The sequence below is a fragment of the Haemorhous mexicanus genome, chromosome 2, assembly GCF_027477595.1.
Source record: "Haemorhous mexicanus isolate bHaeMex1 chromosome 2, bHaeMex1.pri, whole genome shotgun sequence".
Classification (NCBI taxonomy): Eukaryota; Metazoa; Chordata; class Aves; order Passeriformes; family Fringillidae; genus Haemorhous; species Haemorhous mexicanus.
Window position 1 is genome coordinate 72,089,034 of NC_082342.1, and position 24,776 is coordinate 72,113,809.

The 24,776-nt window shown below is 42.0% G+C and overlaps 1 protein-coding gene across 1 annotated transcript; it reads right to left on the minus strand.

The window, feature by feature from the left end:
• Positions 1-16,593: 16,593 nt before the first annotated feature.
• On the minus strand, positions 16,594-22,961 carry KCTD12 (potassium channel tetramerization domain containing 12). The gene has a single exon (XM_059839160.1). The coding sequence runs from the start codon at positions 22,664-22,666 to the stop codon at positions 21,665-21,667; it is 1,002 nt and encodes a 333-aa protein (XP_059695143.1). The 5' UTR covers positions 22,667-22,961; the 3' UTR covers positions 16,594-21,664.
• Between the last annotated feature and the right edge of the window lie 1,815 nt (positions 22,962-24,776).

Sequence of the window (24,776 nt, forward strand, 5' to 3'; positions counted from 1 at the left end):
AAGGAGCCACAGATACAGTGCCAATGGACAAGGCATTTCAAGGGAAGGAAATAATACCTCTCAAGCAGAACATACTGATGAAGCATTTTCCTTTTCTTACTACATATGTAGGACAAATTGGCTGTACAACAGAGCTCCCAAAATCCCTATTTTTTATCAGATCATACATAGGGCTTGAAATTATATCTTAGTATTTCAGCTTTTGTTCTAATAAGAGGTATTTTGGCATGCTGAGTATTTTAAAAAATGTTTTAAATCTTATATGAAAACACAAAAGGGGCTCATATATCATAATAAGGTCTTCTTTTTAAGAATGGTAAATCAAACTTTTGGACCTTCAACTTCTACGTTTTAGGTATAATAAGTGAAAGGATTTTTAGATCCTAGGTACCTTTAAGGGTATAAAACTCAGACTAGAGAATACAACCATCTGCACCATAAAAACCTCAACAGGAATGTTTACCCTAAAGAGTAGGCTCTTGAGGTCCCCAGGCTGTTGAAAAAGGCAAAAAAATGGGGAGGATGCAGGAGATGGGCCAGTGTTTCCCAGAAACTACTTAAGATACGTCAGTGGTAAATAACAGGTACATGCACTTGCCTTGGTGATGATGTAAAGATTAGCCTAGAGCTAAAATATTAGAACGTTTCAATCTAAAATGGCTCCTTCTGTACTGAACGCAGAGAAGCCTCTCCTGGCAGGTGCCACCAGGAATTTATAAGAACTGAAGTTAATTTAGATTTATCTAAGCTACCAAAGATGTCTTGCAGCAGTAACAACCTCTTTCCTTTAATTGCACTGATACCTTATGCAGTGCATAATTCTTTAGTAACTTGTTGAATCACATCTCTATATGCAAATTTTTAACTTCTGGGTCATGGTCTCTGCTATTGATTTCTGATACTCCAATGGCCACAGAACAGGATTTAGGGTTTATCAGAATGACTACAGGGTTTTGATAGGATTTACAGAGACTGTCTTCTCTGCATGTGTGAGAAGAGTACACCATAGCAATGCAGAGGGACTTACATAGCCAGCTGTCCCTGAGGTGGAGGTGGCCTTCCTGTCCTCATAGAGCACCCCCTGGTCCCATTGTGAGGGGAAGTAATGGTGCTGAAATTGTTGTTCTTCCATCAAATAGGTTACAAGACCTCCATCATGGTTTATGAGGCCTTTTCACTTTGTCATAGACAATAGGTGCTGGTTAGACCTTTTCTCCTGGAACCAATTTTAATCACGACCACAGAGCACTCCTTTATTTTGACCTATTACTAAAAGGTTCTGAAAGTGCTGAAAAGTGGTTTTATCACACACTTTATAATTTGAAACACCTGTAGCATATCCAGCTTCTTGTAAAGCTCCCCAAATCACACCCTAGTTCCTGAGATTAGATTCCTTCAGCTGCTGTACTTTTCCAAGAAAAGTGCTCCTTTTAAGAAAATCCTTATTGCCAGCCCTAAGCACTTCTGTAACCTTTCCATTTTTTAAAATTATGGTTTAAGCACAATAAAATGAAGTCTTTTAAGGCCAAGAGTAAAAAGTAGAACAATAGGTGGCTATCTACCTAGGGAAAAAGCAAGCAGAACTGCCTGGAAAAGCTGTAAGAAGCTGTACAGCAAGAAGATGTATAGTAAAAGCTATAAAACAGCTAGATAAAACAGTAAAACACAGGAAAGGAAGGATAGAAGTGAGCAGGCAGACTATAATGGTAGATTTCTCTTGCACAGGTGTTTTATCAAAAACACTTCCCTATCAAAAAAATAAGGATCAAATTCATCCTTCTGTTGATATATTCAGAATTATACAAGTAAAGAGCCTATAAAGCATAATTTTTCTATAAATAGGAAATCAAACAAAGCCCAGCTCTATTAGAAATGGAGCCTTGCTCCCAGGTTCCCGCCTGCCACAATGGCCCCAGCTCCGCATCCCAAGTGGGCCCATAGAAACAAGAGGCACCAGGGCTGTGATATCCTAGACAAAAGCATGGGCTGAGGCACCAGCCAGATCATTCACTTTCTCCTTGTTAGGCCATTAGCCTGGGCCTCATTCCTGCCCAAGCATCAGCATTCATTAGAAGGGTAGCAACACAATTGTCTTTTGAGCTCCTGCTTGTCTTCCAGTCTGGCTTGTGGTGGCTCAACAGACCCAAAGCTTAGCAGGGAGAGAGAGGCCACATCTAAGACACAGTTTGTATATTTTTCTTTTTAAAAAGAATGTTCCCTAAAAACCTTAGTGTTCCCAAAACAATTTTCTAATATCACATATAGTAAAAATATTCAGTACACAGGTAGTACACGCAGTATAGAATAAAAAGAATAATTTTATACTGCCCAGGGATGGCTACCCCCAGGCAATGTATCAGTATTAGAATACTGCTGTGTGGCTGTTATTAAAAATTATACCATCAAAAATTTTCTTACATTCTTTCTGACTGTTAAAGAGAAAGAGAGATTGGGGGAGTCACAAAGCACTTAGGATGAAGTCCCAGGTCCCGGAGATACAAAAATGTAGGTACCCTTTCTTTGGTAAAGCAGAATTGGGGAAAAGTTTCTGAAAGCAAAATGGAAACAACAATCTGGCACCATTGTGCAACAAAATAATGTTCCATTCCTTTATTTCTAAACTTTCTTGCCACTGGAGATATCTGTAGGAAGGCAGCAATGAAGGTAATTGGTAATTTCCAGCATTAATGACTTATAAATTAGGTCTGTATTAAAGACAATGGCATTGATATATTCGTTATCTGAAGTTTTGCAAAATTTCTCATTTCTTCACCCATCTGCATGTAAGACAGCACATTAAATTTTTCCTGATAAGTTCCCAAAGCTTTGTGTTAGTGTATACTACAAAAAAAGGAAGACAACTAATAAGTTACACAAGAGTACACAAGCAAGGAAAGAGCTGATAAACAACTACTGTGCCCTGAGGCAGCTTCTGTAGTAAAAAAGAAATGCTTGGACTGAACTCAACTATACAGATGTAATGCCAAAAATGAAGTAACTCTTGGCTTTAAAGCCCCTGAGAGTCACTAGAAAGCTTCTCCAGACTTCAGATTACACTGTAATTTATTTTCCAGTGATTCTGTAGTGAGTAAATCGCTAACTGCCATTAAGGAAATGGAGCTGGTTTCCTGTTCCTGACACAGATTACTCAGAAGACCCTGGATCAGTCACAACGCAGTACTGGAAAAGATAAAATTATTTTTTCAGGGTCTGCATATTAATAGTGGAATGTTAAGCCAGAGGATAGCGGTGGTACCAATTTTAAGGCTGACAGTAGAGAGGTCATAAGTGAAACATGATACCTGTAATACAGGAAGGATGCCTGTAAGTTAGCCACATTTAAGACAAGAAATAAATGTTTCCCAGTCCACAAAAAGAAGTTATTGAGCCTCTTTAATCATCTATGAAACAATTAAAAGACCAAACTTCTTCCTGAAAGTACTTACCAAGGGGAAAAAAATAATGCAGAATGCAACAGGAACTTCTAGCCAAATATTGACCTGAGAGTATACTCTTTGTCATATTATCCATGAGTTAGTTATTTGATAAATAAAATCTTTAGGAATTTGCATTTATTTAAATATTCTATATGAGTTTAAAGCATTTGTTCCACACCTTAAAATTAGTTATCTGATACAGAAATCATCTGATATGTGATAATCTGAACCAACCAATGTTTCTTCTGGTTTTGGAATCTTGTGGTACTTCTGTTGTTGCACCTCACCCATCTCAAACAACTTTGTGTAACAGGGTATATAAAGTCATTTTTAGGTGCTATTACTACGTTGTTTGTGTTACAAGCAAACCAAAAAAGGAAAAAAAGAAAAACTGTTCGTAGTCCTATAATACACAGGAAGTATGAGTATTAAATCTCTCCTCTCTGAGTTCTCCTTACAGTCTATACACTCAGGAGCCAAGGGAATGCTACCTGTGGCTGTGGCTGTTTTACTGTACTGACAACAGAGGAAATGCAGGAAAACTGGCTTCCTCAGCTTAAAATCATTTTCTGGAGGTAGAAATTTCAAAAGGTCCACACTAACACAAAAGCCATTGGTAATACTGAGTATAAAGTCCTTGTTCATGGATCTTAGAGTTCTAGCAGCTGAGATGGCTGGACTTGCCAAGAGCAAAAACCATAATTATCTCTTTGAGTTACTAAATAGAGGGTGGAAGATTCCCTTCCGGGCTTTTAGGACCAGCTGAAACAAAGAGAAAAAGACAGAAACTCATGGAGATGTGCTTTGTCTCATTCTGGCTGGCTCTGAGAGCCCACAGTTGGGGGTTGTGCAAAGGTGGCCCTTCTGGTGTCCAAAGATCTTGTTAGAGCCTGTAAGCTTCTCATAATCGTATTTGTACTGAGCACTTCCTACTTCTCATGTCCTTCCTTTTCTACAGGAACAAATTTAACCTGTCTTTTGAAATCTCATTACCACAAAAATTTCTCCTTCCTGCATCAGCCAGGCCTTACTGGCTGACAAAGAGAGAAAACAAGTTTTAATAAAAAGTAGGATTATTAAACTGGAAGTTATTTACACACAAACTGGTGCACCCAAGTTAGAGTGTGCCCTGCAAGTTGCCCAGCTGCTGCTCTGCCATCAAGCTCTGTGTGTGCCCATTGCACAGATTTTGGGGCTGGTAGGAAATCATATAGTCTGGCAGGTGATGAAATGCATTGCCAACAAAAGGAAGTGGTGGGGTGGCACAGATAAAACTGTAGCAGTGCTAATGTAACAGAGCAAGCAAAATAAGCTTAAAAACTCAATGCATCACGGTGTGTAGAAACCTTTAGCTTCACTCCAGAAGAAAGCTATTCTGGTTAATTCATGCAATCATTTTGCTGTCACTTGCCGTGCCTGCTCCTAATAACAGAAAGGCTCAAAGTACTTTTTTACATCTCTGACAGAAGATACTGAATATTAATAAGAGAAACAACAAGGGACCATTCAGGAAGGCATCTTGCTAGCTGGCATTCCAGAGATTCCCTCTTGTTATCTTAAGCAAAGACATCAGCTATATTGAAGATATTTTTCTGACAAGTTACGCGTGACATATGCATGACATGGAAGGAAAACACAGGTTTCCTCAAGCTCAAGTGTTTGCTGAGGAAAGGATTGCCATGCATAACTGATGGCATTTTTCTGCAACTAGCCTGTCTGCCTTAGTTTGCTGTCCTTCATGTGCACTGGAAATGAAATGCAAGAAGGCTGATAACGGGAACATGAAATCAAACAATATAAACCAACTTGATTCCTCAAAAGAATCATGTAGGAAACGTACTGTTAGGTTTCTTCCAGCTTTGCTGATTTTAGCTTATTATTTATAAGGCTAAAAGCTGCTTCTGGGAAGAAATGGAGACGAATACACTGTCAACAATCTAAGGATCATTTTCAGACTGACTGAAACCCAAAAGGGTCAGAGATGTGAGCAACACAGTCTGCTTTTCTAAGACAAACAGTGAGTTAACTGTTCTGAGAAGAACTCACTGAAAGAGAGAAGAAACAGGTACACAAAAGTGCTCAGGTTTTTTTTTCAAGGTAGATGTACAAAGTAACTGTTTTCTACAGGGAAGTTAGGTCTATTTGTTTACCAAAAACAGTGAAGTCAAAAATTGATACAAAAAGCACACTTTATGTTATATGGATTTAAATTTGTTATTATACATACATCCAATTAAATCCACGAATACTTGTTTCCTAGAGAAATAAGACTATTATGCCTACAGTACATATGGATTGTAGGCATTATATTTGTTAATTAGAAATCAACAAGACCTTACATTTACACTTAACTTCCTGTGGCTTTATGACTTCAATGGGAAATTTGACAACAAAAAAGCAATTTATGATTTGATATTATGTTGGTGTGTACTGCAAGAAAGTGGAAAGATCTGATCTGTGAAATTCTTTAGCCTTTTATAAAACCCTTGCATCAAGAAAGATAATGTCCAAGATATGAACCTATCTAATTAGGTATGTGCCAGTTAAAACAAATTACATAGACAAAGAGGCACTGAGGCGAGCATCTATTGGGCAATAGCAAAGGCAAGTAACTCTATCTTGGCTCATCCTGTAACCATTAAAACTGTAGAGAGTAATATTTTTCAGAAGAATTCATACAGATTACTCCAGCTCTAAGTGAAAGATTAATCTCTTCAATAAATCATCTTGAAGTTAATTATTCCCAACTGACTTCAAAGATCCATGCTGAAGCAGCAGTTTTTAATTGCACTTTAAGTGATTCATTCCTTTATAAAGTCATTACATGTATATATGATCAGTTTCTTAGATGACCAAAATGTTAATTAGTGAAGGTTTTGGAGTTCATGAGAAGGCCTTCACAAGGTGGGCACTCATCAGTTTGCCCACACCATGGTATTGCCTTAAACCAGGCTTCAGCAAGGATCTTCTGCAGTCAACAGTTCCTGATCTGCTATGTTAACTGCATTTTGCAGCATTCTGTATTTATTTGTTACTGTAGAACAAATTCAGAGCAGACCCAGCTTCAGATGTCAAAGTGGGTTTTTTTCCCCAGGAAATTACTTTTCAGGATGAATATTAAAATTTTATTCTTTCAATGAATAGCTATGGCTGAATATTCTGGGCTTGCCTACTTTTCAGGACTTTTTATAATGTAATGCAATCTCTCTTAAGAGGGAAATCTCTTCCTGTTTTTAACAGTCACGACAGAACTTGCAATCAGTAGACTGAGCCACTTTTTTAGTTTATTACTGAACTGTAGGGGTCAAAGCTGGGGATTGAAAGGGTTAAAAACTGTTTTGTGGACAAGTCTAAATACTGCAACATTTGAAAATGGTATGAAAAACAACTTGCAGTTGTTTAAAAGGTTTAAAGATTCTTTGAGGTTCTTTAAATCTCTGAAGTTGAAAAGGTTTGAAGAACTTTCTAGTCTTATATACTTCCCTAGATACCTGCTATATGGGTATTCTGAGACAGGACAGTAAAAAGACTTTTGGTCTGATCCATTTCAGCTCCTCACTTCCAGACCATAAATTGCAGGGGTGTGTATAAAGGAATCAATGTAACTACATTTGTGAGCTCTACAAGCAACGAAGAGAACATGAGAAACCACACTGAAGATGAAAATAGCATAAGATTGACCAGAGAAAGGAAATGGCAAGGAATTACCAACTAGACAGGGGCTCTTTACCGTGAGAAAGTGAAGGCTTAGGGGGATAATATGACAGAAGGCTAAAAAATAGCCACGTGAGGGGGAAGGTGAATGAGGAATTATTCTTTTTCTATATAGAACTAGTTTGTCAAATATGGTTCTCAAATAAAATTGTGTGGCAGGTTGAAAACAAACAGGGGAATGAAGCCCTTTAACATGATCTTGCTAAAGTCTTAGAATTCTCTGCTGCAGGATGCTGAAGATTGCATAAGTTCACAGGTGTTTGAAAAGTAACCACATAAAGTCATGAACTGGAAATCCACCAAGCATTATAAGATACAAGGACAAAGCTGAAAATGGGAGTAGGAAATTGTAGGGAAATACCATTACAAGTCTGCTTTACATTTATGTGCCTCTGCACTCCTCCCTTAACTTCTCCCGTTCTTGCCTAAACGTCTTTATTGCTCACTTGGAGAAGGACAATACTGGGCTAAATGAATCTGTGACCTGGCCTGGCACACTTATTTCTAGAAGCCCCTTGTTCCACTCCCATTTCTCTTCATTTGTTTTTCCCCTGAACGACACAAGCTGTTGAACAGTTGAATACTTAAAATTTCAGAAGGTAGAAAGAGTTGCATGCCCTTCCCTGTCACAACACATTTGGAACTTTCTTCTCAGCTATTGGGTTTCAGCTCTAAGAATCCAAACATTTTTAAAAGATGTGGACAGATGAAAAATTGAAATATGTCAGTGGTTGCTTTAATATTTAAATAAAACGAATCCACACAAAAATCCTGATGTCCTTAACCTAGGGCTAGGGATGTTGATGAAAACTCTGTGGTGCCTCTCAGTCCTACAGCTCCTATTTAGGTCATTGTCAGCCTAGACTGTCCTAGCCCAGCCTAGGCTCAGTCTCTGCTGGGATCAGACTTCACTTTGCCAAGCCCTGCAGTGCGGTTGGTGAATGCTGCTCTGGGGTACAGGGCTCTGGAATGCATCACACTCAGCAGCAGCAAGGCCCCAGGGACTCTGCTGGAAATGTTGGCTTCACTAACGCTGCTGGCAGTGAAGGGGAAGGCAATTAGGGTAACCCTAAGCCCCACGAAGATCACTGGGCAGTGATGTTACTGACAATTAAAGGAGAGAAAACAGGACTCTGAGACTGAAAGTATCACAGAAAGTCAAGCTCTTTGCCTACCTACAACAGAATGGTTCTGCTGTTAAAAAGTCAGAATAAATTCTGATTTTTAGTGCTCCAGTAAATGTTTATGTACTGTAAAGGTTTACAAAAAAGTAATTGTGTTTGTTTTCTTCCTGCTTACACACCTGCATCTTATAATGAAAAAAACAGATTACAATGTCTTTGTTGTACTACATTGTTCTATGACTGAGAACTAGGTTGTGTTTCATTTTAAGTATTTCCAAATGATACAGATAAGTACAGCTCTTACTAACAGCAATGAGGAAAACGTGAATTCCCAGGTGAGCTTTTAAGCCTCATCTCAGCATGTTTGATGTAGAAACAAATATTAAAAATACTCTAGTATTTTTTGTCAATGTTTTCCTGAATAAATTCTTTTAAAAATACAGATTCTTTTGGCCCTTCATGCAGAAAGTATAATGAAAACAATTTTAATCTTAAAATGACTCATTGAGATGCCAAAGATTAAATTAAAGATATCAACTACCAATCCTTTTCCCATTTACTTGCAGCTGGTCATACCAATCTTCAGACAATATATGTGAAGTAAGTCATCCCTACTATTTCCATTACTGGGTTATGACACAACTTGGCAGATTTTTAGTTCAATTGCAAAAACTAATGGTGGGCCAGACACATTCAGAATGATATGTGATCCCCAGCTACTGTAGGGCAGCCATATATTTTAAAAATTGTTATTTTCTTCAATAAGTGAAGGAAAACTGCATGCATTATGGAAATAGGAATTTAGTGCAGTATTTGACTGACAACAGGCAGGTCCAGTTCCTTTTCAGCTACTTCAGAAAGATATTCCACCACATGAAACTATATCTAAACCAGACATTTTTGAGCTGAAGAAAGGGCAAATGAAGCAGAGGAGAGAGAACTAAAGTCTGCAGCAAGGTATTGTCTCTACAGGAAGATTTTTTTTTCCATCCACATAAACACTTGAATAATTACTCATCAGTTCTTCAAACTGGAAATTTGCAAAAAGCTGTTGAGCATGGCTTTCAGTAGTATAAAGAGATAAAGCTCTTCAGGGTCTCAATTACATCCTTGGAGGAGCTATAAAAAATGAAAACATGCAGATTGGAACAATCTATGAGAACACCATTTACTACTTATCTGTCAAATGGAATAAACTACCAGTGATGATCATTGGAAAGTTTTAAATAAATAAAATAGGCTCAAAAGTGGGAAAAAATTTTACTATCAGGTAGCTGCAGCTTTGCTGGGTGAGCTAATTATTCATGTAGAGACATTTTCTAAATCTGTCACTTCAGACAGTAATAGCTTCTAATTCTAGAAAGCCATTTGCCTAGAGCAGTAGTTGCTATTGCTCTAACTTAGCAACAAACCCAGGGCAACCTCCACTTCTTCAGCTGAACAAAGACACAGCTCTCACCGAGTATCTCTGTGTCACCAGCACATTTTTACACGCCTCACATGGAGAGCACTTAACCACGGAACAGTTGGCTCAGAACACTGCTACGTTAATATCAATTTACCTTTCCTGTCCTGGTAGCAACATTTTAAACAGAAACAGGTCAGAACTGACACCTGCTATACAAACAAACACCTGCTATCCTGCTGGTTTGGAGGCATGTTCAATCCATGCCTGGTTTTGCAGCTCCAGCATAACTCGGTGTTATTCATTCTTACACACTTCATGCTTTACCACTTCAGCAGCATGGACTATTCAAGGAAGTCTGCAATCTACTTTGCACAAAAGTACCTTTCTTTAAGCTGAGGCCAAATCTCCAGTATACCCAGAGTGGATTTTAAACCTAGGCTTCAGAATAAACGTCTGCACACACTTCCTACATGGAGGTGAATGCAAGCTGAAGCTGGAGTTCAGCAAAAAGGATTAAGATGGCATTCTGTGGAAACCATTTCTCTGCACTCTGTCACCAAAACTCATCCTCCTTGTTTCTGTCCCATACCCAAAGAGAGCCTTTTGAAGACTGGGGTGACATTTGCTTTCTTCCAGTCCTCAGGCACTTCTTCTGATTACCATAACCTTCCAAAGATGATCATGAGTGACTTTGCTATGGTATTTGCCAGCTCTCTCAGCACTCATGGATGCATCCTGTCAGGGCTTATGGACTTGTGGGTGTCTGTTTTGCCTGGGTGCTCTCTAAACCAAACCTCCTTGACCACGGGAAAGTCCTTTGACATCCTTTTACCCTGGTCTCCAGAGTCAGAGATTCCTGAGGGCTGGTCTAGCCAGTGAAGATGGATGCAAAGGCTGAGCTCAGTTTCTCTGCTTTCTCTGCACCCTCTGTCCCCAGGGCCCCCTCTTCATTTAGTAACCACATTATCCTTAGTTGTCAATGATGTATATGAAAAAGCTCTTCTTGTTGCCCTTGACATCCTTGGCTGGATTTAATTCCAGATGGACTTGGCCTTCCTTGTCTCATTTCTACTTAACCTGACAACTTCTCTATATTCATTCCAAAGAGCCTGACCCTGCTTCCATCTCCCGTGTATTTCCTGCTTACATTTGAGTGATGGCAGGACTTTCCTGTTCATCCATGCAGGTCTCTTGCCCCCATTGTCCAATTTCTTCCTCTTCAGGATGCATTTTTCTTGAGCCTAGAGGAAGTGATCTCTAGACATCAACATTCCCTGCGAGGCCCATTCCTATGGGATTCTTCCAAGAAGATCCCTGAAGAGGCTAGAGTCAGCTCTCCTGCAGTCCATGGTGGCAATCTTACTTGCTGCCCTGCTTCCTCCTCACCCAAGACTGAACTCCACAATCTCATGGTCACAACAGCTAAGGCTGCTCCCAACCTTAACATCTCCAAGCCCTTCCCTGTTGGTAAGTATGAAGTTAAACACCATTCCTTGTGGGATCCTCCACTACCTGGGACAAGAAGTTGTCATCAGAGCTTTCCAGGAACCTTCTGGATTCTTTTTGCTTCTCCAGCAGATGTCAGGGTAGATAACTCCCCCCCAAGAACCAGTGCCTGGAACTTTGAGGCTGTTTTCAGGCCTCATGCACTTCCTCCTGCTCTGGTAGCAAACACCCACAACACTGCCACCCTTTCCAGTCTGCCCTTTTATCCTGACCCACAAGCTCTTTTCACATAAAAAACCACCAGTATTTTGTAGGTTTTTTCTGCATCCAAAAACCAGAAGAACACTCAAAATGTTTTTTTCTCATGATCTTTCCTTAGAGAAGGCAAATCAGCCAAGCTTATTGCCTTTTCATAGTACAGTTACAGCATACAATTCCTTATTAACACACACTATGCTTTGCCACATACTTAAAAATGGGTTTACTCTGAGATGCTCTATGGGCTTTACTGAGATTCTTATGATTTTCTTATTCTGAAATTATTGTCCTGTGCTTGAGAAATGTCTATGGGATGTATACTTTACCTTGAGGAAAACATTCAGTATTAAGCAACTGCTGTTCCAGAAAAGAGGTGCTCTGATCACAGGAAAAGTTTCTTGTTTGATTGAAACCAGTTTATTCAGAACTACCTCTTCTGGTATTCCATAGAGAGAGAGTGACTTGCTGATTTCAGCCAGTGACTTTTTTATTTCCCTTTGCTGCTATCAAAATTAAGATTAAAAGTAATTTCTTACTGTCTAAGGATGATAATTTGAAGAAACATTTCTTCCTCTAATTCCCTGTAATTTATTGCTGCAAATGAAAAAGTGGAAATTATTTAAGACAATATCAAGGGAAAAAAGGAGATCATAACTGTATGGTTATAGTGAGGGAATTATAGCCAAGATTGTGGTTAAAATTACAATGGGGCCTTCTCTTGAAGAGTAGCCTGATGAAAACAAAGTAAGAGAAAAGCTACTACAACCTATTGCTTTCAATGTTCAGTGTTTGTTGTTTATCCAGACAGTATCAGCCTTCACACACCATGAATTTGTGGGGTGGGTAGGCAAAGTGTGTAGCCTCTAGGAGCTGAGAAGTTCTCTGTGATGGCACTCTTACTTTACCACAGCTGAATTTCATGCTGCCCATCTGATTTCCATACCAGTTCATAAATACTGGAAGCAGGGCCTCAAAAGAAAGAAAATACCAACTCCAGTGAGTGCAAGTCCAAGACAGAACAAAGGAATGACCTGTGTGCCATGTGTGTAATACTCCAAAATGTGTATCAGTGATGTTCTTAGGTAGCGCTGTAAATGGAGTTTAGGAATAACAGTATTTAAAGAAGAAGCAACTTTTAAATGTATTGAAAGAGTGCTAAGATCTTAGAAAATACTGCTGGTATCCATCTAGGTATTCTTTGTACATATACCACAACAGATAGTAAGAGATTAAACAGTCAAAACACGAAGTAACACGATGGTATAAATTCACACTAGCTGCATATTCAGACACCTTTAAAAATACTGGATTTCTAAATCCTAGGTTACAAGTTCAGCAAATAACTGCAAATGCAAAGTCCTGAAAGTAAAAAAGAAAATACTCTTTTTGTCTAAGTTCTCATTAGCATCCTGTAGTGACAGCACATTTTGTTGAGATCAACAGGAGGTAACAGCCATCCAGTACATCCTGGGACAGGATCCAGATAGCTGCTATTAAAAAGTCATAGATATAAAGTCGAAAATGGAAAGAGAAGGCTATACCAATCTGTATAAATCAAAGCTATAAATGGCAAATACTGTACTAACTATATTGTATAAATTTAATAAGGTAAGACAAAAAGAACACAAAGAAAGTAGTAGTCAGCATGATTACAAATGAAATTATTTAACTTTATTTGGAACAATGTGAAAAATTGTACAGATTCATTATTAGATGGAATTTTTAGGCTCGTTAGCTCAGGAGAAGTATAAACATTTTGCTATTCAGGTCTGTTAGGAATAATGATCAATTTCCCTTCCAAACCTAATTAAAAAAATATGAGCAACAAGTATTTTTTCAATCAGGTCTGGCCAATTTATATCTGGTATGTTTGCAAGCCTGTGTATTTACTAATGCAGCTTTCTCAAAATTCTCAGATCCCTGCAGAAGCTCCAAAGGACTGGGAAAAAACCATGGACTGTTTGGACTGTGGTTAAAAGAAAATTGGGTAATTTAGGAACTTCAGGCCTGCAAACCTGTCAATCAATGCTTAGCCATCCATTCATGTGGTTGGAAAACTACCTATCCAATGCAATAACCAGTGAAAATGACACCCAACATTCATGTCACAGTGATGTCCATCAACGCTGATGTGTAGGAAATAGATCCACTTTTACTAGGCTTTGTTCCTTGGTTGTTTCAAGTTAAACTGTGGCATAATGTTTAATACAAAAATATCTTAGGCACTCCCATGCATTTTGACTGATAATTGGGACAGAATTCTGGAGACGGAATACAGGTGCTTGCAGTCGTTGTTTACTGAACATAAACTCCAGAGACACTTAAACCCCTAGGCCTGCTAGTTCAAACCTTGAAGAAATGAATGGAAAAAACCAGAGGCTAGGACAATGTTATCTTTTTTTTGTGAATTCCCTTATTAGAATGAGAAGCATCTGAAATCAGAAGTTCAAAAGACATTGATGAATTGAAGGGGATTTAGAAAAGAGACAGGAGATGACTAAAGGAGTGAAAAACATGCCTTACTAACAGACCACAGGAGCTCATTCTGTTTAGATATCAGGCTCCTTTGCCCGACACTAATAACTCCATTATGCTGTGAGCCCATTCTGGGAGCTGATCCAGCTGAAAATAGGCCTGCTTTTTCCTGTTTCCTTGTTTTAAGGTTTCCACCTACACCAGGTCCCTGAACTGGTCCACCCCGTGGCCACATCAGCAGTGCCAATGAAAAACTGGTTACAGGGACAAGTGGCAGGGAACCAAAGGACACCACAGGACAGTTCATCCCCAGGTCTAGATCAATGGAACTACTTCTGTACATATCCTCCTGCAGAACAGCCTCAGGGTGTTGATGAAGAAGACATTGCAGACCCTTCTGGGTGAAAGCCAAAGCTGGTGGCATTCACAGCCTAACAATTCACCAGGCACTGGGATGTCTTCTTTGGCACAAGCAGTATCATCCATGAAGTTAGATGACAGCCCAAGAAATTTCACTGCCTGATTTAAAGACTCTGTTAGGGGAAGCCCTACAGTGTATGCTATGTTGAATGGCAGACCCATATGATCTGGACATTTCTTTCTGTTCTCAAACACTAGGAAGTGAAGTGCTGGAAAACATCCAACCTGATAATTGTCAAGCTGAAACTTCTCTTCTAGAAAAAGAAACACTGGTGCATTTGTATACATATAATCTAACATTTTCTAAAGAAATTGGACTGTTTGGCCCAGTTGTTACCTGCAGGTGAGTGCTCTCCAGCCTCTAGAATGATACAAACGAGTCCAAGAGGATAAACATGCTTGTGCCAGAGCAAAACTGATTAAGTTATCATTCTCACCTTAAACAGAGAAGGTGCCTTTACCCAGTGTTATAGTTTATGCAGCACTCTCCATGGTTTATTTAGACCATAAAATTTTAAAGAACTGTAAAACTCTTTTTAAGTGAGTTGTCCTCATTGTCCCTTTAGTGCCATGGCAGAGAAGCTATTAGACAGACTACTGTAAACAGCTGCATCTTTCCCATATTTCAACCATACCTCGAGACGGCAGATAAAGTGCAGACTGTGAAAGCAACCCTGGAAATAAGTGGGTCAGAAATCTCCTGGAGAAGAAGTGCCAATTCGTGGCTGCTGGGCTGCATGGAGTGCACCAGAATACAAATGCTGCCCCTTTATTCAGCCGAGGCACCAGCAGCAGGACCGTGCTGGCTCAGGGACTGCTGCACTACCTTGGTCGTGGCCAGGAAGGAAGAGAGGCACAGGGAGAAGCTGTGGTCAGGGCCACTGGGTAATCCTGGGGCCTGGGACTCAGCTGCCCACCCACCCAGCTTGGTTCTGACTGCACAAGGCACCACAGCAGGAAGGGATTGCTATGGAACAATTGGGAATCACTGCAAGACCTCCTGGTGCTTGCAGCTTTCAGAAATATTCATGCCTTGAGCTGTCAGCCATGGGAAGATGTGGAAGTGAATTTTACAAGGTGGGGAACGTTAGGAGTGTTTGTACAATACATATTTGGAGGGGAAAGTGCACCATTTGTATCCTTCCCAAAAAAAAAAAAAAAAAAAAGTAATTCTTGGTACAGTCTCTGCTGCCCTTTTAAAGGGAAAAACTTTAACTTCAGGCTTCTAATAATCACAGGCTTTGCAGTAATATGAGGACAAAGATTGTCACTAAGCTATTTGGAAAATATGAGTCAAAACCAAACTATATCCAATTTTATGGAAGTCTACATAGTTATGAATATATGCTTTTCTAAAGGACCACTTGTTAGGGGTGGGTGTGACCTTAAAGTTCAGCCAAGACCAGAAAAACAGACAGAATTGAGATGGCAATATTGTGGGTTATTTCAGCTATCTCTGAAATCAAAAAGATAGGTTGTTCTCATCACACCAGCACTGCATTCCCTCTTCAGGAATGTGGGAGAAGACTGGAGGATTTTTCCCTCATTTTGTTTTAATAACAGCCTGCTCCTTAATAAATTAACCAAGGCTCTGTCTTTACCTCAAAATTATAAATTAAAAACATAGATCACATGGTCTTTATCAATGGACCTGTTTTTGTCATCACAATCTAGATATTCAGGTCTCAACTTCTTTGGCTGAACTTCAATGGATCTACCCTTTCTTAAATTCTAGGTTGAGAAAATTGTTAAGTTGCAAAAGGCAAGTCAGAGGCTACATGGAAGCATTCTAATCCTAGTGATTCCATGCTTCTGTGATTCCTATATGCTCCCATGTAAACTTCTCTAGCTGTTGCATTATGTTGAAACAAAAAGGATGATGAAATGCTAACTCGAAGCAAGGTGTACTGCTAACATTGTCACTTGCCAGCTGCTAAACACTGAGCTTTTTTGAAGGAGAAAAACAAAATAATCTCTTTCGTCCAGATGATACAAAATAAAACCTAGAACAAGCAAATGTCATCAAGGACTTTAGCTTTCCAGGGCAGGGTGGGTTTGCACAATGGGTGTAATGTGTGAGTGTATTACTTGGATTATACAGAAAAATATCTTTGATTTCCTGTGATACCAAGATTTTTTCCCAAATTGCTTGAAGCTACTCCCCCTTTGTGGAAGAATATTTCCTAGCCTTTATTTCCTCACAAGGAAACAGACCTGCTTCAAATCCCTGACTCACTGTTGCCAACAACTTTGACAGAAGTATCAAAAGCTCCATAGTGTGCGCTAAAAAACTTTCAGAGCAAGAAACGTGTAACAGAGTTTAATTTTATTCCAGTTTGAGCACAGTGGAGAGTAGAATGTGAAGAAATGTGATAATTTGACCAGCTATGGTTTTGACTGTCACAGCAGTTGTGCTGCATATTTCCAACAGACTATTTTCACTGGTGGCATTACTACTTCAGCAGTCATACACAGGAGTTTTGTTTAGCAGCAGGGGAAAAACACATGCCGCTCATTTTAATGAAAAACAAAATTAGCATTCAGTTTCATAAAACTAAGTACTTTCTAAATAAATAACACATTAGCACAAATATTTCATTGAAAACTCTACTGAAGGGTTCTTACAAAAAAAAAAAAAAAAAGAACAAGAAACAACCCTGCCCTGAGGCAAATCAAATCTTCAGAAAATATTTTCCTGCATACATTTGATTCAGCCTTGGAAATGCTGCAGAAAATAGGAGTCTGTAAGTATTTTTAAGACATTCTAGCATACCCATTAGTTTGACTGACTGGCCAGAGCTGCAAAAGAGTGACCACCTGCCTTCTCACTCTATAGGGATTTAGTACACTCAGATTGTACAGAGAGTGGCAGGTATAAATCACACTATAATGTCAGCCTTGTTTCCTACTGAAACAAGGCTCATGGCATTTGCATTGTCCATTTGGGTGGATATCTGTCCCCCTTAACTTCTGAGTTGATGGGTAATTTAAACACAATCAAAAGAACTGAAAACCTCACAGCTGTTACATTCTTACAAATTCTATGAATACTGATGGTGGGGCAAGGGAAAGGAAGAAGAAACGCTGTAGTTCATGGAGGGACAAAGCCAAAATTCAGCCGTAACCTTCAGCCTAGCAGAAGGTGGCTCTGTCAAGGAATGTGCCTCCTTTTCATGTAGAAATTGAATAGAATTGGCAGGGATGAGCAGAAGGAGTAGTACAAAGAAAATGGGACCTTCAGACTCAAAGTTTTGTTGCTCATAGAATGACCTCCTTTCTTATATTATTGCATGATAACAAAGCACTCAAATACTATCAAGCTGTCAAATTAAACAGTTGATTAAATTTCCTTCAGCTGGTTCCTTTGTAGTACAACCATGATACCCCAGAAAGAACTATTAAATATATAGGCACTTCACACATGGATTATAATAACAAGTCACTACTAATTTTCTATGAAGCTGACCACAAGTTTAGAGGAGTTTGCTAGATACCACAGGGTAGCTAATCAAAATTTCTAGATGCAATTCTCTCAGATCATGTATTACCTTAGGTATTAATGTTTCTTTAATTAAATGAGAACTGTACCCCACGTTATTATTCTCTAGCTTCATAAAAAACATCAACATTTGACTTCAACAAATCCTCAGTGCTTTTCAAATTAAGCTGTTCAATCACTATTTCTTCCTGAGGATTGACTGACCCGTGCTACAAAAATTCTCTGTGATGCTTAAAAGGAAATTATGCAGTCTGAGTACTATGCATTTCTGTTTATCTTGCCATGGGTGTTACTAGAGGTCTCTGTATACATAATTTTCTATGTGTTTCTGCTTTACACATTAGTTTGGAGTCTTTGCTGAAGTTACAAATATGACACTGTGGGAGAACAAAGCTAGCATCTGCACAGAGAATAAAAAGGACATCATAAACCACACAACTGAGTTAATATTTAAAGAACAAAAATTTAATTTGGTATGCAACTTTGTCCTAGGAGGATCTTTATTTTCAATGCTATACATGTGAAAATAAGAATGAATAAGTGGCTCATTATCTACATGTATAAAAATATAAACATCCTATCAAACATATGCAAAATCACCCTTCATGAAATGCATCACTGAAAAGACCTATGCCTTAACTTCTAATTAAAAGAAAGACTGCCCTTGTGGATTTTTTAATAGCACTTGTAAATGCTACTGCATTAATCCATAAGTACATGAACTGTGAACAGCAACAGCTACAAAACGTAGATAGGACTCCAGTACTGTGCCTTTATATTTTTGTATGTTTTCATGTCAACAAGTCAGCAGAGTTGTTGTGTTTATCCATTCTTCAAGCTCTGAATAGAACACACAAGTAAAACTCATTGAATTTGCCTTGAGAATTTTTCCTTTTAAAAAGTTTACTGCCATTACTAAGTAATGGTTCAGAAAAGTGTCATCTCCTGTGGCAAAGCATCAAATGGCTATTATATTTACGGCACCAACATTTTAAGCCTGCTGCTGATAGTGAGTTATCAGTAAATTAAAGGCCCATTTCTTAACACTAATAACACTTAAAATTTTTTAGCACAGAGACTAAAAGAAAAAATCCTGTTTATATTGCATCCATTTTTACGTAAAAAGTGAGAATTACTTGGTCGCCTGCCAGGAAAGGGATAGGCAACCATTAATCAAAAGACAGGCAATCTTTGTTTTAGAGATGCATTCAGCCACCTAGAAGATTCACATTCAAGCAAATATGCCATCAATTTTAGTTCTACAATCTGATGATACTCATATTCAGTTTTTCCATTGAAACAGGTATAAGAAACCAGTAAAACATTACCATGTTATGTACATAACATAATGTGAAAATGCTCAGCTAGATACATTATGAAATCCTGCAGCACTAAAATTATTAAAAAAACTAAATGATTTGTGTAAAATGTTTATATACTGTATATATATGTACACTAAATCACAAGGTCAATTTAAAACTGCCCCTATTCATAGCTCCTATGATGAATTTTAATAAGCTACCAGATTCTTAAAAAAGAAAGCTATCTAGAGCAAATTTGAACACTTTACTGAAAACTGATTTTATACAAAATCTTAAAAAACATACTTCAGAGTTAATTAACAGAAACTAGAAAAAGACGGTCATTACTCTTGAGAAGGGCACTGTAAAGACCTAGTAGCTGTGATCAATGTCTTTTCACTTGTGGTAAAAGATAAGCACAAAGAAGTCATCTCAGAGTAAGGCATAGGACAAACAGACTTCATTCCATCCTCAGGTGTATTGGCCTCTCACTGTATCTTATTGCTCATCTAATTTGGCAGGTTTACGTTTCTATCCTTTTAAAAATACTCCATAATACAATTATCTACAAATGGACAGTACCCAGTGCTTTCATATGCACATCTTCAATTCAATCACATTGCTAAACAACCTTGCTAATATCAGAAAAAAGAAGCCATGGTGATGCAAATTATTTTCAGTTTTATGTAGTTGTGCATGCACTTTATGAAAGACCAAGTGAACAGAAACTGAGCACTGAAACTCAATAGAAAGGTAGCTATAGCTGTTTCCAAAAGGAATTAGGGTTTTTTTAAAAAGCCCTACTGTGAAATTCTTTGGTTAGAATACAGGTGCCAGCAGTATTTCTAAATTTGGACTTAGAACTAGAACTAGCTAGAACTAGAATTATTGTTCAAGAGTTTTAAAAACATAACTTCAAGCCTTTAATATGTACTGCTAAATTCTTCAACACTTCAGGTATATTTAGGATATTTTCTGAGACAGTCTGAACAGGCTATACATATTCTTACATCAAGTTTAGGTTTTTAAAGGAAAGTGCTTTTATACTCCAGACTTCAAGAAATTTATTAGAAAGAGCTCCTGAATCTCTGTAAAACCTGCGGTTCAGATCATCTGTTCCAATGCAGACTCTGAGTGCCTCCTCTGGGAAAGACTGTTACTCAGCAGTAACAAAATACAGCTCAGAAGAAGTCATTTCCCCTGAAGAAAGTTGGCATCATCCTTGTTTTTCTGAGGACAGGGTTCAATCCTTTCTAAGAAGCACTAAGTTTGTCTAGGAAGAGGTACAGTGTCAGTGCCCAAATAATACTGCTATGAAAACTAAGGAAATGGCTCTTTAAAAAGTGATTTTTTTCATCTGCTGGCTTCAGAGTTTTACAGCAATAACATGACAAAAAAGTAACAAGGGTGCTCATGATGACAGTTATAATGTACATCTTGTACTACTTCAATGTACATGATTTCAGCTTCCCAGGACCCGGACCCAGGCCCTACCTTTACTCAGGCAAGCCTGGCTTCACTTCACTCCCATCATTTTGAGGGTGTTTAAGGAAGTACACATTGAGATTTCTGTCCATATTATAGACAGTAACTTCAAGAGAATTATAAGGACTTCAGACCACCCACGGAAGTTACAATTCACAAGCACTTTAATTTTTCAAAGTGTCTTTGTTTTACCTCTCAAGGGAATAAACAGGTGTCTCTGAGGACACTTCATAGTTCAAATGGTTGGTTATCCAGCATCACATCAGCCTTACGTGTTTGCTGTGCAGGCCCTGGTCCAGCTTAACAGCTAGGAGTTCAGAGACGTGGGGAGCAAAGATGGGAGATGGGAGCAACCAGTTGTGAAGGGCCACATGCACACCTCCTGCAAAATGACTCATCTCAAGAGATAAAGTGTGAGCCAGTGCAAACCCCTCACAGTCAGGCTTCCTTTCTATGTGACAGTCCTTCACAGACAGGCATCGCTTGGATGGGTGGGGAAGGGAGGAGTTAAAAATGGACCATCAGAGGTCTGCCCACCAAGGAAAACTCCCTCATAAGGGTATTGGGATGGGAAAGGACAGGCATTTGTCATGCCAGCTTCAACAGAGGTTGCTCAAAGCAACTTTAAAGTTTCTCAGCCCCAACCTGGATGATTTTTAAAATGCCCCACCCTGCCAGAGCTATACCTCAGCTCTGTGTGGGGAGAGGGATAAAGATTGGGTGCACATGCATGCTTCTGTGGGACCGGCATTTGTCTACTCCCAATACTTTCTCTCCTCCCTTGCTACCAACACAGCTACTGGGAGATGCAGGAGGGAGGGTGAAGGTGGGAGCCATGGCCAAAAGCAGGGATACGAAAGCCGAGGCACAACACAGTGACCTCCTGCCCCGGGGACGTCAGGAGATGCTGCAAGAGGGGTGGGGGCTACGCCGGGGCTGGCCCGCCTTGTGCGTGGAGGCAGAAACCGGGGTGAGAAAAGCACAGGGAGACACAGCCCTGCTTCACATCCTTCTTCCTTCGGGATGCGAGGGGACCGTAGGTGCGAGGGTGTGCAGGGCCGGCTGTCTTGTCCCCACGCCAGGGGCTGGGCGGATGCTCAGTCCCGGCAGAAAACATACTCGGTGTAGCTGGTCCAGATCTTGTCATCGGCGGGGCCGCCCTGCTCGGGAGCGAAGGCGCAGGTGCCCGTGGAGGAGCAGGCGGCCATGCGGAAGCCGGCCTCGGAGAGTCGGTCGAAGGCTTGCTCGAGGAAGTTGAACTTGAGGTAGTAGCGGGCAGTGTAGCGCTCGGGAGGGCGGTCGGGGTCGCGGCTCTCGTTCAAGGTCTCCCCGAAGACCTCTTTGGCCAGGGCCGTCTTGCCGCAGACGGTGATTCGTGCCACCCGCCGGAATTTGGCATCAGCCTGCGCCTCCCGCCCGATGGTGTAGGAGCCCCGGTAGCCGATGGTGATGTAGCCCGAGCGCCGCCCGCCCGCCCCGTCCAGGGACTGCGAGGGCGTGAGCAGTGGCCCGCCCGAGGGGCTGCGGCTAGCGGTGGGGGACGGGACGGACGCCACGGCCCCGCCGCCTCCTTCCAGCGGCTCGGCCTCCAGGTAGCCGAGCAGCGGCGGCGGCGGCGGCTCCTCGGCGCAGATGGAGCCGTCGCGGTGCAGGACGGCGGGGCGGGCGGCGGCCGCCCGAGTCTGCGCCAGGCGCCGAGCCAGGTCGGGCAGCTGGAAGTACTCAGCCTCCCGCTGGAGGCGGCTGCGCTCGGGGAAGTGCTCGGGCAGCACCAGCTGCAGGTCCCGCAGGTAGTCCAGGATGTAGCGGAAGAGGAAGCCGTCGCGGTCGAGGAAGAAGCGACCCTTGCTGTCCCGGGGCAGCTCACTGGGCTGCTGCTGCGAGAACATGCGCCAGAGCAGCGAGTCGCGCACCGAGACCACGGTGCAGCGCCGCGTCACGTACACCTGCCCGCCCACGTTCAGCTCCACGATCTCCGGGAAGGAAGACCAGCCGCCCGTCGCCGCTGCGGCCGCCCCGCTGCCCGGCGCCCCGCTGCCCGCCGCGGGCGACACGCCGCCGCCGTTGGGCAGCCCGCGGGCGCTGTCCGCCAGGGCCATACCGGAGCGAGCCCGCCGGAGCCCACGCCCTTCCTCCTCCTCCTCTTCCTCCGGCCGCCTGGGCTACGGCAGGGCCGCCGCCCTCGGGGGAGCGCGCAGCCCTCCGCTGCTGCCCGCCGCAGCCTCCCGCCCCGTCTGGCGCCGGAGCCGCGCTGCCGCTGCGCTCCCGGCGGCCGCGCCTCTGCCCGCTGCCGGACAAACTCCTCCGTCGGGCTGCGAACGGAGAGCCCCGGCACCGGCGGCAGGGCCGTGTTTATGTAGCGCGGCCGCACCTCGCGGGAGGCGTGGGAGGCTGGCGGGAGGCAGAGCCGAGCGCACGGGGAGGAGAAGGGGACGGCCCTGCACTGACGCAGGGTCCCCCGTCGTCGTCCGTCCCCCGTTCCCCCCCCTCCCGCCCCGGTCCTCCTTCCTTGGTTGCGGTGCGGAGCCTCTCCCCGCCCGGTACGCGCCCGCCGGGCTCCCGTCGCCGTGGGCGAGCACCGCGGTGTGTGTCCAGCGGGGATAAATCCTTGGGGTCCCGCCTGTCTCCCTGCCTCCCCCTGTGCCCCTTAGCGAGGCTCCGGCTCGCTCCTCGGCTTCTCCGAGACGTCTCGTTTTTCACAGGCAGGAAAAGCCCTCTCTTTGCCTCGAAGTGCAGGAGCGGGCAAGAGGCGGGACGCTGCTGCTCTGCCGAAGGCGCTGTGCTGCACCCCTGCTAATCTTCCTAAGGCTTGTCCCAACCCTCTCCAAATGAGAACCCCAGCGAGATAACCGTGTCCCCTCCCTCCTGTCGCCTTCGCAGGAGAAAACGCGAGCCTGTGGTGCTGTCCGCTCTCTCCTCCCGCGGCTCCCCGGCCTTGCGAGACACCCCCGTGAAGGACTCCGTAAAACCCCCTGCCGATCCTCATTCTCGGAGGGAGACGCGGCGGACCGCACCGTCGGGCGGTGCCGGGAGCGCCGTCCAAGGGATGTCCTGCCGGCCGGGGGAAGACCCTGGTGGTGAGGGACACCTCGGCGCCGGTGGGGTCCCATCCAGCTGCCTGACAAGCGGCACTTCACCGTGAGAGCCAGGCTCCTCGTGTCTGCGTGCATATTTGTGTATTTAGGTGCCCTTACAGCTCAGATTTAATTAGGATTAATTAGGTACATCGGGATCTTCGTGAAACATAAGCACCTACTTAACATGCGTTGGTAGAAAGCATTTGTTTCAGGCTCTTGCTTGAATTTAATCTACGCTTCTGTGTCTCTCTGCAAGCAGCGGTAAAGAGCTGCTGCCTCGATGCATTCAGCTGCTTTCCAGTGGGAGTTCACGTGTGCTTTCTTCCTCGAGAGAACAGCTCGGAGGACAGGAATGTCTGACGAGTGTGAAGACAGTGGTCAGTGCTGTCTTTCGCAGGGGGGAACGAAGCCCTCTCTGGACTACCCTGCTGCAAGTGCCCCCCTGCAATGGTCTGTGAAGTAGAAATCAAAAGATGCAGAGGCAGGGGGTAGAAGCCCTTCAAAAACTGAGAAGTGGGAAAGGAAGGAAAGGCAAGTTAGTTGTGGAGAAGCAAGTTTGCCCAAGAGAAGAAGAGGAAGAAGAGGGGAAGTTGAGAAACAGAAGTTTTGAAAAGGGAATGGGTGGTAAAAAGAATAATGTGCCTAGGCAGAACTGACAGGGGGATATTGTGGTCTAAGGGGGGAGACGGGGTGGTCTGGGGAGAATGGACACTCAGAATTTACAGGAGTTTCATCTGAACAAGACTAAGAATATGGTTAGAAAGATGTGGACCACTACTTTTTCCATGTTGGAAATCCAGTTACCAAGTATTTTCATATTTTCAATACTTGGTCAAGTTTTGACCAAGTATTTTCATTTGTGGGAGTGGAATGGCAAAGTAGGTTAATCTGATGCTTTGCTGACATTTTGTTACAAGAGCTTGTTTCTCTTTTCTTTCTTTTTTTTTATTTTTTTTGTTCAGTTGCGTTTTGGTTTTTGTTTTGGTTGTTCGTTTTTTGTTAGGGTTTTTTTTTTGAGAGCAGTAGAAGAGAGGTTAAAACAGTTCTGAAAGATGAGGGGAAAATTAAATAATCTTGAATTAAGTTGTTTTGCTACCCATTTAAACAGCTGAATTTGTTGCTGGAGGAAAAA

What these genes read in the sequence shown, in the direction of transcription:
- KCTD12 (XM_059839160.1), bottom strand. Translation starts at nt 22,666, where the DNA reads ATGGCCCTGGCGGACAGCGCCCGCGGGCTGCCCAACGGCGGCGGCGTG.